This window comes from Gymnodraco acuticeps, unplaced genomic scaffold (genome assembly GCF_902827175.1).
Source record: "Gymnodraco acuticeps unplaced genomic scaffold, fGymAcu1.1, whole genome shotgun sequence".
NCBI classification, from domain to species: Eukaryota; Metazoa; Chordata; class Actinopteri; order Perciformes; family Bathydraconidae; genus Gymnodraco; species Gymnodraco acuticeps.
The window spans coordinates 895275-907968 of NW_022989980.1; the positions used below are offsets into that span (position 1 = coordinate 895275).

At 40.0% G+C, this 12694-nt stretch overlaps 1 protein-coding gene across 2 annotated transcripts; it reads left to right on the top strand.

Moving 5' to 3' along the window:
* Nucleotides 1-927: 927 nt before the first annotated feature.
* On the top strand, nt 928-11163 carry sash3 (SAM and SH3 domain containing 3). 2 transcript variants are annotated; one of them, XM_034211841.1, is made up of 8 exons: nt 943-1184; nt 2819-2914; nt 5058-5192; nt 6985-7120; nt 7924-8075; nt 8985-9197; nt 9275-9419; nt 10350-11163. In XM_034211841.1, exons 1-8 carry the CDS (start codon nt 1128-1130, stop codon nt 10571-10573), a joined length of 1158 nt encoding a protein of 385 aa, XP_034067732.1. In that variant the 5' UTR covers nt 943-1127; the 3' UTR covers nt 10574-11163. The 2 variants fall into 2 exon arrangements, with proteins under 2 accessions (XP_034067733.1, XP_034067732.1); XM_034211842.1 differs by lacking the exon at nt 2819-2914 and having other exon boundaries at nt 928-1184.
* Nucleotides 11164-12694: the final 1531 nt, after the last annotated feature.

Sequence of the window (12694 nt, forward strand, 5' to 3'; positions counted from 1 at the left end):
TGCAGACAGATGAGTTTGTTGCCAACCTTAGGTCGGCTGACGGGAAACTAAAATAGGGCATGCTCTTATCATGTGGTTTGCCACCCCACCAAAATAACAAGCCTAAGTTGACTAACATTTGACTTCCCTCTCTGCGTCGAGTGCCAATAGTAGCCTTCTCCTGCAGGCTGAGTGTTCATCCAAACGCACGCACATCTCTGACTCACTCAAGTTTGTTGTCCTAATTGTCTGTTTTGGATATTTGTACATGTCTTTCCCCACATGTTGTATGAATACCCTCTGTTGTCTGATCATTAGTCTGTGTTGTTCTGGCCTCCTGTAGCTGTGGTGGCTCCTCTGCTGCAGCTGCAAAGCCGTTACTGAGTTTCTAAATGTCATCTTTACATTTGTCTTTCACTTCCACACCTCAGGGGCTACAGTATGGCAAATGTGTTTTTGATTGAGCACAGAACCTACAAAAATTAATTTAAAAAAATGACTCAAAGCATGTGTTGCATGATGGAGATCTTTCTTTACTTAATTTCTACTTGAGATTTTGCTGAAGTTAAACTAACTTCTGTGGCAGTAGAAATGTTGTAATACAAAGACATGCAGCAAGAGGTGACTTCGATGTGTATCTGCTTTAAACATCTGCCCCTTATTCATTATTGTTTTGACATTTATTTTTATCAACCTGAACATTTGAGTATAAATGAGACTGGAGGTTGATTATTTGAAAAAAGACCTGTATCGAGCAGGATTCACAGAAGGGAAGACTTTCTTTTTTACCTTTTTTATTTGTTTATATCTGTAGTGGTATTCAAGATTGAGTTGTGAGTGTGAGTCGGTTCAGTTTGAGAGCTTATAGCATGCAGGCTGAAAGAAGCCTGCAACAAACCCTTTGCCCTCTGTGTAAACCAGAGGACCAAAAACAGGGTTTTGCCTCTTCAGTTTCTGCGTCGCCACGTGACTTCCTCTCCACTTCTTGCACCCTGTTCGGCTGCAGCGGAGTCGCAGCTCTACCTTTTTTTTATCTGACAACTTTTGGCATTGACAGCACGGTGACAGGAACTCTCACTCTGTGTATCGCTCCCTCAGCTTTACGTCCAGAGAAATCTCCTCAAGGACCGCTGAAGAAGAACAAGAAGATGTTGAGGCGAAGGACTTCCAATGCCTCGGAAAAGGAGCAGGTGCAAAAGAAGAAGGTGAGTTTACTTTTTTTGTTGTCTTGGAACGTTTAGAGTGAACATCCTCATATGTGAGCTTTTAAAAAAACGTAAATATTATAGACTGCCATTGTGAAGAGGTGTTAATCACATATTTCAAAACACTTGTTTGCATTTCAACATCTAGCACAGCTGTCTTTGTGTGCACATCGTCTCAACACAGGATGTCTGCAAACCTTTGTGGTGAAGCTGAACAAAGCCACACACACACAACATAAAGCTCAATCTTTATATTTAAAAATATTTTAATTGTCTAAATACTGTGGCCCCAGTTGTTCTTTTGTAAAGTAAGGTTCCTCTATTCTGGCGCAGTGAATCATTGCTGCAGATGTAGTTTGAGTCATGTTGGGCTTTGTGGCTTCTGGTGTGTTGAGAGCGAGCCTCCTACGCTCAACACCAGTGCCCCTACTTTCCATCAACATCTACACTCCTGTGGTCCAACTCCCGCCTCGTTACAACACATCTCTGTCTTTGTTCTCGGTAACTGTCTCTTCACACTCTTCTCCCTGGCCCTAATCCAGGCTGCAGAGCATCATTGATCCACTGATCTACTCTCAGCCGTAATAGATCTGAAAGCTTTGTGGTTTTTCAGGCAGGAGAACTGCGGCAGGAAAAAGAGACATTTACCAGAAATACTGGAAATAGCCTCATAATGATGGAGGGCATTCACAGTGGTGGTTTAATCTTCAGGTTAGACGCAGACAGACTGGATGTCTGCAGCGATTGGCTGCCAGCAGTTGCTCAAGCTTTGCCCTTTGTTTCCTGTGGTTTCAACTAAGAATTGAGAAGGATGAGCTGCGATAAAATCAAGCACAGAGACGAGTGATGGCATGGAAAATTAGACAAAGAGTTTCCACTAGAACTAAAGGAGTCTGAAGATTGCAAAATTGTTAAAAAGGTTTTAAAAAATTGTCTATTTTGGTGAAAAATAAGTCTTTGAATCATATTCAAGCAGATTTTTCAGCAGCCTTTTCCACAAGTGACTCATCCTTTTAAGTAATTGTTCAAGTATAAAGGCCTACAATTCCTTAATTATTAAGATGTTTTGAAAAAGAAATGTTGGGAGAAAATGATCAATGTTGAGATGTCAGTAAAGTGTGAGGGAAAATGTGTCACTATTTTCTGACTAAATTATTTCTCTTTTCATAAAAAAAAAAAAATTGGCAGATTACAACATTTGAAATAAGAAATTGAAGAATTAACAGAAAGTGTATTCATGTAAAACCACTTGCCTTTACATAAGAGCATTGAGTTTTTGTTTTAAAACCATTTTGCTTTGTGTGCAGCATGACCCAGATGCATGGCTTTATCTTTAATAACTCTGGGAGAAACATGGGCTTCTAAACATGTTGCTTCTGAGAAACCCCAACCCCCCCCAGATTCATTCTGTTCACACATTTGCAGAGATAAGAACATGTCTACACAATGTGAGATGAGCATTATCAGTGTTGCATTACAGTAAAAACCACCAAACGACCATGACAACCCTTTTTTTGGAAATGCCTTTTTGATTACACCTTTTGCTTTATGGTAAACATTTTATTGGGGGCCCTTTGCTCTAATCTTTTTGTATCACGAGTTAAAAATAAATGCAATTCTCTGTGTGTTTCCAGCTCTCTCTGCAGAGGTCCAGCAGCTTCAAGGATTTTATAAAGCACAAACCCACCTCTCCTGTGGTGTCAGAGAGGGAGTTGGCCTTAGAGGAGAATGTAAGTTATACCAAACATCAGACACACTGTACGGTTTGTACGGTTTGGAAAAGTAGAAGTAGATATCTTTGAACTCTTTGTGTTTTAAGTTCCTAAAAGACAGATCCTTTATCACATTGTTCCTCATTAGGCCTGCTGGGACTATTATACCCAAAACCAAAATGACTCTGCATGAGGAGAGACTGAAAGGACCAGCAGAAGTTGTTATCAGTCGCTGTTACAGAAGTTTGAACTTCCTCACATGTGTGGGAATGTGTTAACACTTTTTTTTTAATTCACAGAACTTAAATAACTTTCCAGTAGTGTTCTGAAAATCCTGAGTGGAAGTTGGAGGATAAATAAGCATAGAAGTGTAGAAGAAGAGAGGAAGTAAAAAGACGAAGCATTGCACACAGCGCAGCAGCATGACAGCAGACAGGATGTCCGTGAGTTTCTCAAGCAGAGAGCCTGTGTCAGACAGACACGGCAAGCAGCTAACCAGCTGGTTTTACCCCAAGACAGGCTTTTTTATTCAAATGTTATTACATCCCTCTGTCTCTGTGGCAGCTGTGTGTTTGTCAATGTGGGTATTAAGTAGTTAATGAAGTTCTTATTCGAATAGTTGTGATTGATACATTTATTTAAGTCTCTAAAAGTGAGTCTCTCCACAAGTAATCATGCAAAAGCACCTCTTCAAATCTTGTGTAACCAGAGATGTACTTGATAAAGGTCATTCAGTACCAAAAAGCATTTAAGAAATGACTAATTGGCCAGGGAGGCCTAGTATTTGGAAAGCTTAACCCTTAACTCTCTTCACTCTTCACTGACACTTTACCTCAGTCACAACGTAGTCTCTATATGCATTACATTAATGCACACAATGTTCATACTGCTTACTGCACATATTCTTATTTCATAGTTTATATTCTATAATTCATTACATTCTATTTCTCTGTAAATTACTACTTTATTTTATTACTATTTAACTATTTTATTACGGTGTCCTGACAGATTTTTTGTTTTATATTAGATTTTTGATGCACCACGACATCAAGTCAAATTCCTCGTATTTGTGAACCTACCTGGCAATAAACCTGTTTCTGATTCTGAAGAAAATCTAAACACAATTTAGTTTTGTGAGAGAAAGTCATGACCACAGCCCACAATCGATGTAAAGGTTAAGTTTGTCATGAGAATCCGAGTACATAGTACTGTATTAAATATACATAAAGGCCTCTGTTACAGTTCACTATTATGGACTTTTCTATCTTAAAATAAATCACTAGCTGCCGGTTCGAGGAAGCCACAGAAGGACGCTCAATGTTAAAAAGGGCTCTGTGTCATGCTCAAATGCTGGTAAGTGACCAAAGTGATATTTATATGGAAGTTTTACTTAAGTCACGCTGCACAGGAAGTTGCGAATATGCCTCAGCGTTAGAAGCTAATATGTTTCGCCTTTTTATTTGATAGAAGAAGTGAACATACGGTGGATAGTAATTTCAGGGATGTGTGACAGAGCCTTAATACAGCTATATTTCTGAGTGAATCAATTATCTTTTAATCGAACCGACCATCTGCGTTCTTTTCCTTGGCAAAATGGAGGGGACTCAACCTCTGTGTCCTCTTAGTCAATGGTCCTCACACAATGCAGAGTTTCACACAATGCATTTACTGTGACTGCCCCATAATGAAAATACTTAAAACATCATTAGCTCTCATTTCTGAGTCCACAGTGTTTGTCTATAGGCAGAGTTATGTCTGGTATCGCTCTCAGAAACTTAGCAGAAATAGAGTACAGGTGTTTGTTTAGGTGTGTGTGTGTGTGTGTGTGTGTGTGTGTGTGTGTGTGTGTGTGTGTGTGTGTGTGTGTGTGTGTGTGTGTGTGTGTGTGTGTGTGTGTGTGTGTGTGTGTGTGTGTGTGTGTGTGTGTGTGTGTCACTTTGTGGATATCTGCAGTGTGGGGGAATGCAAACCCCATTACCACAAAATCTCAATGTTTTCTAGTTTGTGAGAAGTGAATTTGTGACGGTGACACCACTGTGAGAATGATTTACTGTTAATGTCATATTTCGGGCTTTTTTTAAACCTCAATTGACCTGATTCTAATATAGTTGTGCCACATCTAATTTCCAAACAGCTGATTGATGTTCTCACTCTTCTTCAGGGGGAAGAGTGTGCCACAGTCGAGGAAGCAGTGAAGAGTGGCAGCAAACTGGGAAAGAAATGGCGAAAAGTCATCTCACGCACCATGACCCGCAAAACATCCAAGATGGTGCAGAAGGCTCTGGCTGAGGAGGGGGTAAGATCCTGTTTACTGTTACACTTCAGCTAAAATTACATGATCACTGTATCTAACAGTATCATTATCATTTAAAACTTTGAAATCATATCTTTTAATTAGGGCCGGGACTCGATTAAAAAAATTAATCTAATTAATTAGAGGCTTTGTAATTAATTAATCGAAATTAATCGCATTTTTAATCGCATATAAATATTTGACCTGAGAACAGTGAGAAGCAATTTTTTTCACATGGATTTTAGTATACCATTAGGCGCATTCACACCGCAGTACTTTTCCCACAAAGGTTCATGAGAACTTAGTTCATGAGAACAAATGAAGCCGCTGACGTCACTTCTTCTTCTTCTGCTTTGGGTTTACTGGCAGGCCGCAAACCACTTCACGGCGTATACTGCCGCCCAAAGTCCCCGGCCGGAGGTCCCCGGAGTTGGGGAAGGCTTCAGTAGAAGCTGCTGGGAGTCCCAGCAGCTTCTACTGAAGCCTTCCGAGTAAATCGCCAGAACGCCGACACCTCCTCATCTCCACCGCTCCCATGTTTTATTTTGTGTTGCCATAAGTTAGTCTCTCTGCGTTTCTGCGCTGGGCTAATGCTAATGCTAATAATGCTAATGCGAGGATAATAAAATGGCGGCTTCACCAAACTTTTTGGGAGTTTTACAGGGCGTGGTTTGCAATCCGCCCAGCCAATCAGAAATATAGCTCTTTTCTCACAAGAGAGCCGTACGAAAGTCCCTGCTCTCTAGCAGCTCTCTGCTCTCTAGCAGGGACTTTCGTGGGGGTAAAAAGGTTCTCATGAACTAATTTTAGTACCGGCTCTTTTTGGTGTGAACCATAGACTGTATGGTGTGAACGCGATAAAAGAGGCTAACGTCCACGCTAGCTTCCACGCTATCTGCTATATGTTTTGCATTGAGGTGATACTTGAGGCTTGATGTGCTGCGGTGATATGCGAATTCCTTTTTGCATAATTTGCACACAACCGTGCTCTTATCAACGCTTCCATCCGTCCGTTTTTTTAAAACAACATTTCCCACTGTTGTTCACTGTGGTTTGTTGTTGTCTGAAGTCATGAACGTTAGTTGGTGCTCCAGTATAATCGGTACGCCTGAAACTCATCCAGTGAGAAACGTTCCGCGGTGCAAAAATAAGTGCGATTAAAATGCGTTAATTTTTTTAACGCGTTAATTTTTGTGTAATTAATTAATCTTAATTAACGCGTTAAAGTCCCGGCCCTACTTTTAATATATAAAACCTCACCTTGACATCTTTTCGTTCAGCTGTTGTTACAAAAAGATTGGAACTGTCTCCATCTAGTGGACACATGTATGTACTGTGGTTTACAAAAGAAGCCGAATGTGTGTGCTTTTGTAGTCGTTGAAAGTACATTTATCCAAGTGTTGTATTAAAGTTTATACAAGTGCCTTGAATTTTAATGACACTTAACATTTCCATTCCTCTACAATATAGAGGTAATGATTGTACTCTTTTTACTCCAATTCATTTATCTGACAGCCTTATTTTTCTTCACACAAGAAATATGATGGCTATACTGTATGATGCACTGTTATTGACCAACAAATAAAAATTGGCTCCACCCTGACCGATTAAAACAGTTACATTTATGACGTTTTAAGCATTGTTTATATTTTTGACTAGTCTAATAGGTTTTACTACATTTCTCAGTTTCAGTTGTAACAATAATTCCTAAGGAAAACGTTATCATTATGGGACCTTTTAGTTTAAGTTCAACATGATTAACTCAGTGAACTGAAGATGAATGGTCTCTCTGCAGGGTGAGAGTGGAGAGGAGCTGTCTCCGGTCCCCTCTGATTGGCTGCCTGATCTGCTGGCAGGACAGAGGACGTCTGTGTGCTCCACCGGGTCGGAGGACGCCGCGCCGGCACACTTCAGCCGCCAGCTGTCAGGCAGTGAGTGCACATCTGTAGCTGAGATCCAGAGGGTTCTCACTGTGAGGGAGAGTAGAAGATGTTTCCATAATGATCCTGAGAATCATCACATTTTAAAGTTTTCTTCAGTATCAATGAAATAAAGTAGTAGTGTTTGTTGTGTCCTTAGTTACGTTGTAATAAAAAAAATCCCACTCTAAACGATCAAAAGAAACTGAATGACATAAAAATAGATTGGATGGGAGAGAAATTAGAAAATTAAGAGTAAGAAGGAATATGCTCTTACAATATATATTCATGTATTGCACATTAATGGGACACTTCTGCTGACATACAAGTAAAGTCTACAATTATAGTCATTTAACTTTTCCTTTGTCTACATCCCCTTATGGGAAATGTAGTTCCAAAAGCCTCGATCATCATTACATCACATGTCATTTGTTAGACGCTTTTATCCAAAGCAACTTACATACTCAATACTGTGGGCAATCCCCACAGGAGCAATTTGGGGTGAAGTGTCTTGCCCAGGGACACAACGACATACTGACTACAGTGGGGTTTGAACCTGTTCTCCCCTGATCCGAACACCAACGCACTACCCCACTACCCCACTGCACCACACGCCTCCCTCATCATGACCACTGAATAGAAGTAAAACAAATAATAGGCAGGAGAAAAGCCCTTCATAGGCAGAATTGTATTGGCTCAATAAGAGTTCAGTGTCGGGCTATTCATGGCAGTTTGAACATCGGGCAAAATTGTTGAGGGGAAAAACCCCTCACCTGAAGTATCTGAATGCTGAGTCTCTTCCTCTGTGTCCTCAGGCAGCGACAGACAGAGCCTGGACAGCGGGTACTGCCAGAGGGACAGCATGCGGCTGGAGGAGAGCTCGTACTCCGGACCCTTCTGTGGCCGCGCTCTGGTGCACACGGATTTCACCCCTAGCCCCTACGACGTGGAGTCGCTCAAACTGCAGGTGAGTCTCAGGGGGGTCTTCCTCTCCCTCTCTCAAGATTCAAAAGTTTAATTGTCATATGCACAAAGCTACAGTGTAGAAATGGCAATGCAATTCTTCTGACCTGAGCTCCTCCAACAACATAATATAATAAAATACAAAATAGAAAGTAGTGCAAAAAGTCATACATGTCAATAGTATATGTACAAGAACAGAATATGAAAATAAATAATGTAAATTAAGACTAAATGAAATACGGTTTATTGCGGTGATAACTATTTATATAAATAAGTATATTGCACGATGACAAACAGGAATGTTTATCGGGCAGATAAACCGAGCAGACGGGTTGTTTCTCTGATATTTTTTAAGTGTTTGAACCCCACATTACTGACGGTCTGTTTCACAAGATAAGATCATTTTAAAAGGGATTGTGTTTTCAGAGACTCATTTGATCCAGACAATCTCTATATCTCCTTTGGTAAAGTCCAAAGGTAAAAGAAAATTCAAAAGTGATCGACGCAAACATTTTGAAAGTTCACAACAAGGAAACTATTCTGCTTCAATCCATATTTATTAGCCTTTAGAAACAACTGTTTGCTTGATGCACACAAACGGAGACAGGCTCAATAACTGGGCGGAAATAAGACGTCTAATGGCACCATCAAATGCATTTATACAACCATAATAACAAATAAATCGTTTTTTGCCTAGGCTGATGAAGTCATAAAATATGACAGATATTTGAAAGCCTTAATGGAAGCTTTGAATGAAAAAAAGTCATTCAATACAATCCTCATATTTTTAAAGACTTAACAACCAGACAGATGTTGCTCTCAAGCTTTTCTTTTGTCCATCCTTTTTTTTGGTGTCCTTCAACCTGCTGTCCTCATCATGACTCATTGTGCTGATGGGTCATCTCTCTTATAGAAAGGCGACATCATCCACATCATCGAGAAGCCTCCTGTGGGGACGTGGACCGGGAAGCTCAACAACAAAATTGGGTCTTTCAAGTTCATCTACGTCAACCTGCTGCCCGACGAGAGCCCCCCCGCCCGCAGGAGACGCTGCAACAGCAAGAACCGGCTTTCCAAATCCAAACCCAAATCCCTGGAGGAGGTTCTGGACAGCATCGGCCTCACGGTGAGAGTCTCACTGCGACACCACTGCAGGAAGAATATGAATACATATCTGTCTAAACTCTGCTGTTGGTGTTTCAGGAGCTGAGCTCTCTGCTGTCCATGCACGGCTTCCAGAGCCTCGAGGACTTTGCAGGGCTGAAGCAGTCTCACCTGAACGAGCTGAACATCACGGACCCGGACGCTCGCTCCAAGATCCTGAGCGCCTCTGAGCTGCTGAGAGACTGTAAGGGCAAACACTGTAATCTGCAAAAACCTTTAAAAATACACCTCTGATCCAGAAGCTGAGAGAAGTATCCCACTAATGATCATTTCAGAGTCCGTGTGCCACTCGGATATCACAGAAAATTGTGTCTTTGGGGGATACTTCATGCTTCCATCACCTTTTTCTGCCTCCGCTGCATAATGAGCTTCATTGTATGGCTCCGTTGCACAGCGTCACACTCAGTTTAATTAATGCTCAGTCGCTTGTCCCATCATACTGTGTGTGTGCTCCAGACGATCCATCACTAATGATCTGAACACCGGTTTACAGCTATTTGTTGAAAAGACTTTAAGGATTAGCATTACAATTAGCTGCAGCGAGTTCATTAGTAAAGCACATTACAGCAACAAGGCAATTCAAAGTGCTGTACATAAACAAATACATAAGGAACACATCAATGCTTTTAAAATGAGTAATTAAAGCTTCCAGAGAACAGGAAATGAAATAAAAATAAGAAAATATCATACAATACCATAAGACAAGTCTATTACTAAAAAAATGACAATGCATCGTTAGATAATAATGATTATTTGATAGGTAAGCCAAAAACACTCAAACCTGTGTAGCTTCTTGTAGCCACTACCAGATGTCAAGAAGTAGGAAAACATGGCAGCATAAAAATGGGCATTGAATACATTCCTCTTATTAGGAAAATCCCACAAAGTTGTTAATTAATTTACAACCATACAAGAAAAGACTTGAGAATTCAACGTAAAAGCCAAAAACATCCCACAAAACGGTAATTAAAACGTATCGTAGCGGTCTGTGCCTTTGTGTTTATTCCCAGCTCACACAACATGAATCTAAAGTTCCTCTCTGCAGCTGAACAAGATTGTAGGAGGAAAGAAGATTGTATTTCTGTATTTAAATCTGATTATTTGCCCTGTGTAGCTGACGACGAGTCCGAGCCTGAGGAGGAAGAGGAGGAGGCCAAGGAGCCGAGGGACTCCGGCTGCTTCGAGAGCTCCGAGAACCTGGAGAACGCACGAGAGGAGCCGAAGACCGAGGAGGAGAAGGAGCGAGCTTCAGAGGGGCAGAGAGGTGAGGAGGAAGAGGAGCAGCTGGACGCTCTGCAGGAGCAGCTGCAGGAGCTGACGGTGGACGAGAAATCTTGAGGAGTGACGGAGAAATACTTTGTAAATCTGATTCTCTGGACTTTGTGGAGCGAGGTGTGATGCCGTTAAAAATGTCCCTTCATACAGAGAGGACTGCTGATAGGAACACAGTGTAAGGTTCAAATACTGCAGGAAATGAGGGTCTCCGTTTAGTGGAAGAAGCCGCACAGCTTCTATTCGTACGCTGTATAATGAACATGTTTCCTCCTGAGGGTAATGTTTCATTGTCATGTACAAATTAAGCCTTTTCAGGTTGTTTGTCTTCATTTTTACAATGTCATTCTTTATTTTAGTGGTGAATGCTCATACACATGAATGTAAAATATATTCAGATGTTTTTACATGTAACTTGAGTTTTATTGTAACTAGTAGTAGTTTGCTTTTAAATGTGTATCGAGGTTCTTTCACTGATGTGTTGCATTACGAGGAGGTTGTGAACAGCTGCTGTAAATACTTTGAATAAAACTGTACTGAGAAGTTGTTGTTGACTAGCGAGCACAAACTCAGTTTTCAGAGCTCTCGACTACATAAAACAGACATGTCTTTAAAAAATATGTGTACTTAAAAGTCATTAAATTATATTATCCATAGACTATAGTGTTTCATGGAAGAATATCTTTAAAAAGCATATGTCATAAAAAATGAAGTATGTCCTGTTTCTAAAAATATCAAAAATGAATAGTTTTGCATGTCCTAAAATAAGTAAATAAAATCATAGCTTAGTATCTAATATCTTAAAGGGGACCTATCATGCAAAATGCACTTTTTGATGTCTTTTATACATAAATGTGTCCCCGTAGTGTCGGGAAACTCACGCAGCGTCAGAAAATAAAATCCTCTTTTTCTCCGTACCCAAATCTCTAAAAACTGGGGTACAACGGAGCTGATCTGGAATTGCGTCCGATATGACGTAATATCTTGAAATGTGGACCCACGGCACTATCAGAAAGTTGCTATCAGAAACAATGCCCGACTGTTTTGGACGTAATATGGTCGGTGTTTACATTAGCATCGCTAACACTCAGAGCTAACCTGTACTGGAGAGCATGTGTGTGAAGAAGCAGGAAATAAAAAGGAACTCACCTTGTGGTATAACCAGCAAGAGAGAAAGCCTTTGAGCTCCATACTGTTTCAGAAATTATCTTTGATAATCCATGATATGGCGTTTAATCACCGCAGTATCTGCCGGTAGAATCTCCTGCATGAGCTCAGCCCCCTCCTTTTTATTTTGTTGCAATTTTTCTTTTTTTAAAGCTTTATACCCAAATGCAGCACTTTTGAAACAGGAAGTGAAATAGAGGGATATGAGGCATGGCTAGAATGGGTGATCCGTTTACTATTTTGAGCAAAACACTTCATAGACATGTTTTTTATATATTTTTATATATGAGACCTATGCTATTGCCTAAAAATAGCATGATAGGTGACCTTTAAATTAGAATACATTGTCATTAAAGAAATCTTACTAATGTGGGTTATACAAAATATAATTTACACATTTAAAAAAAACTCAAAGCATGTCTTTAAAACTCAGTAAAGAGAAAGTTATTGTACTGTATGTCATACAAACTTGTTTTAAGAAAGATAGTTTAAAATCCTAGAATTGTATGTCAAATACGTTTTAAGTAATTTCATAGTATGTCATGAAAAGTGTTAAATCTTAGTACAGTAATACACAAAAATATCAAATAGAAAACATGTTTGAACAAAGTTGGCATACTCTACGTTTAGTCTTCTGATACAGAACTTTAACATCTATCTGCTTAATGAAATGTGAGGGAAATAAAGTACATCCATACTACTTAATGTATTACCTGGTAGTTTGGAAGACATTACAGTTAAACAAAGGACCTGTATTATCGGATGATCTGTAAAACATTGTCACCCTTACATTTGTTGTTGGTTTACTAAGAGTAATAGAGAATGCAACGATCACAAACATGCTGCAGACTTTGTGGAAGTGAAGACACTGAAACCAAATCCTATTTAGAGATGTAAACACAATCCTCTGCCGTTTGCTCTGATGTGTGAATCTTTGCATGTTACTCCTTACACAGCAACAATATCATGGCAGTACATATGAGTGTTGTGTGCCAGGAAGACAGAGGTAACATCTGATAT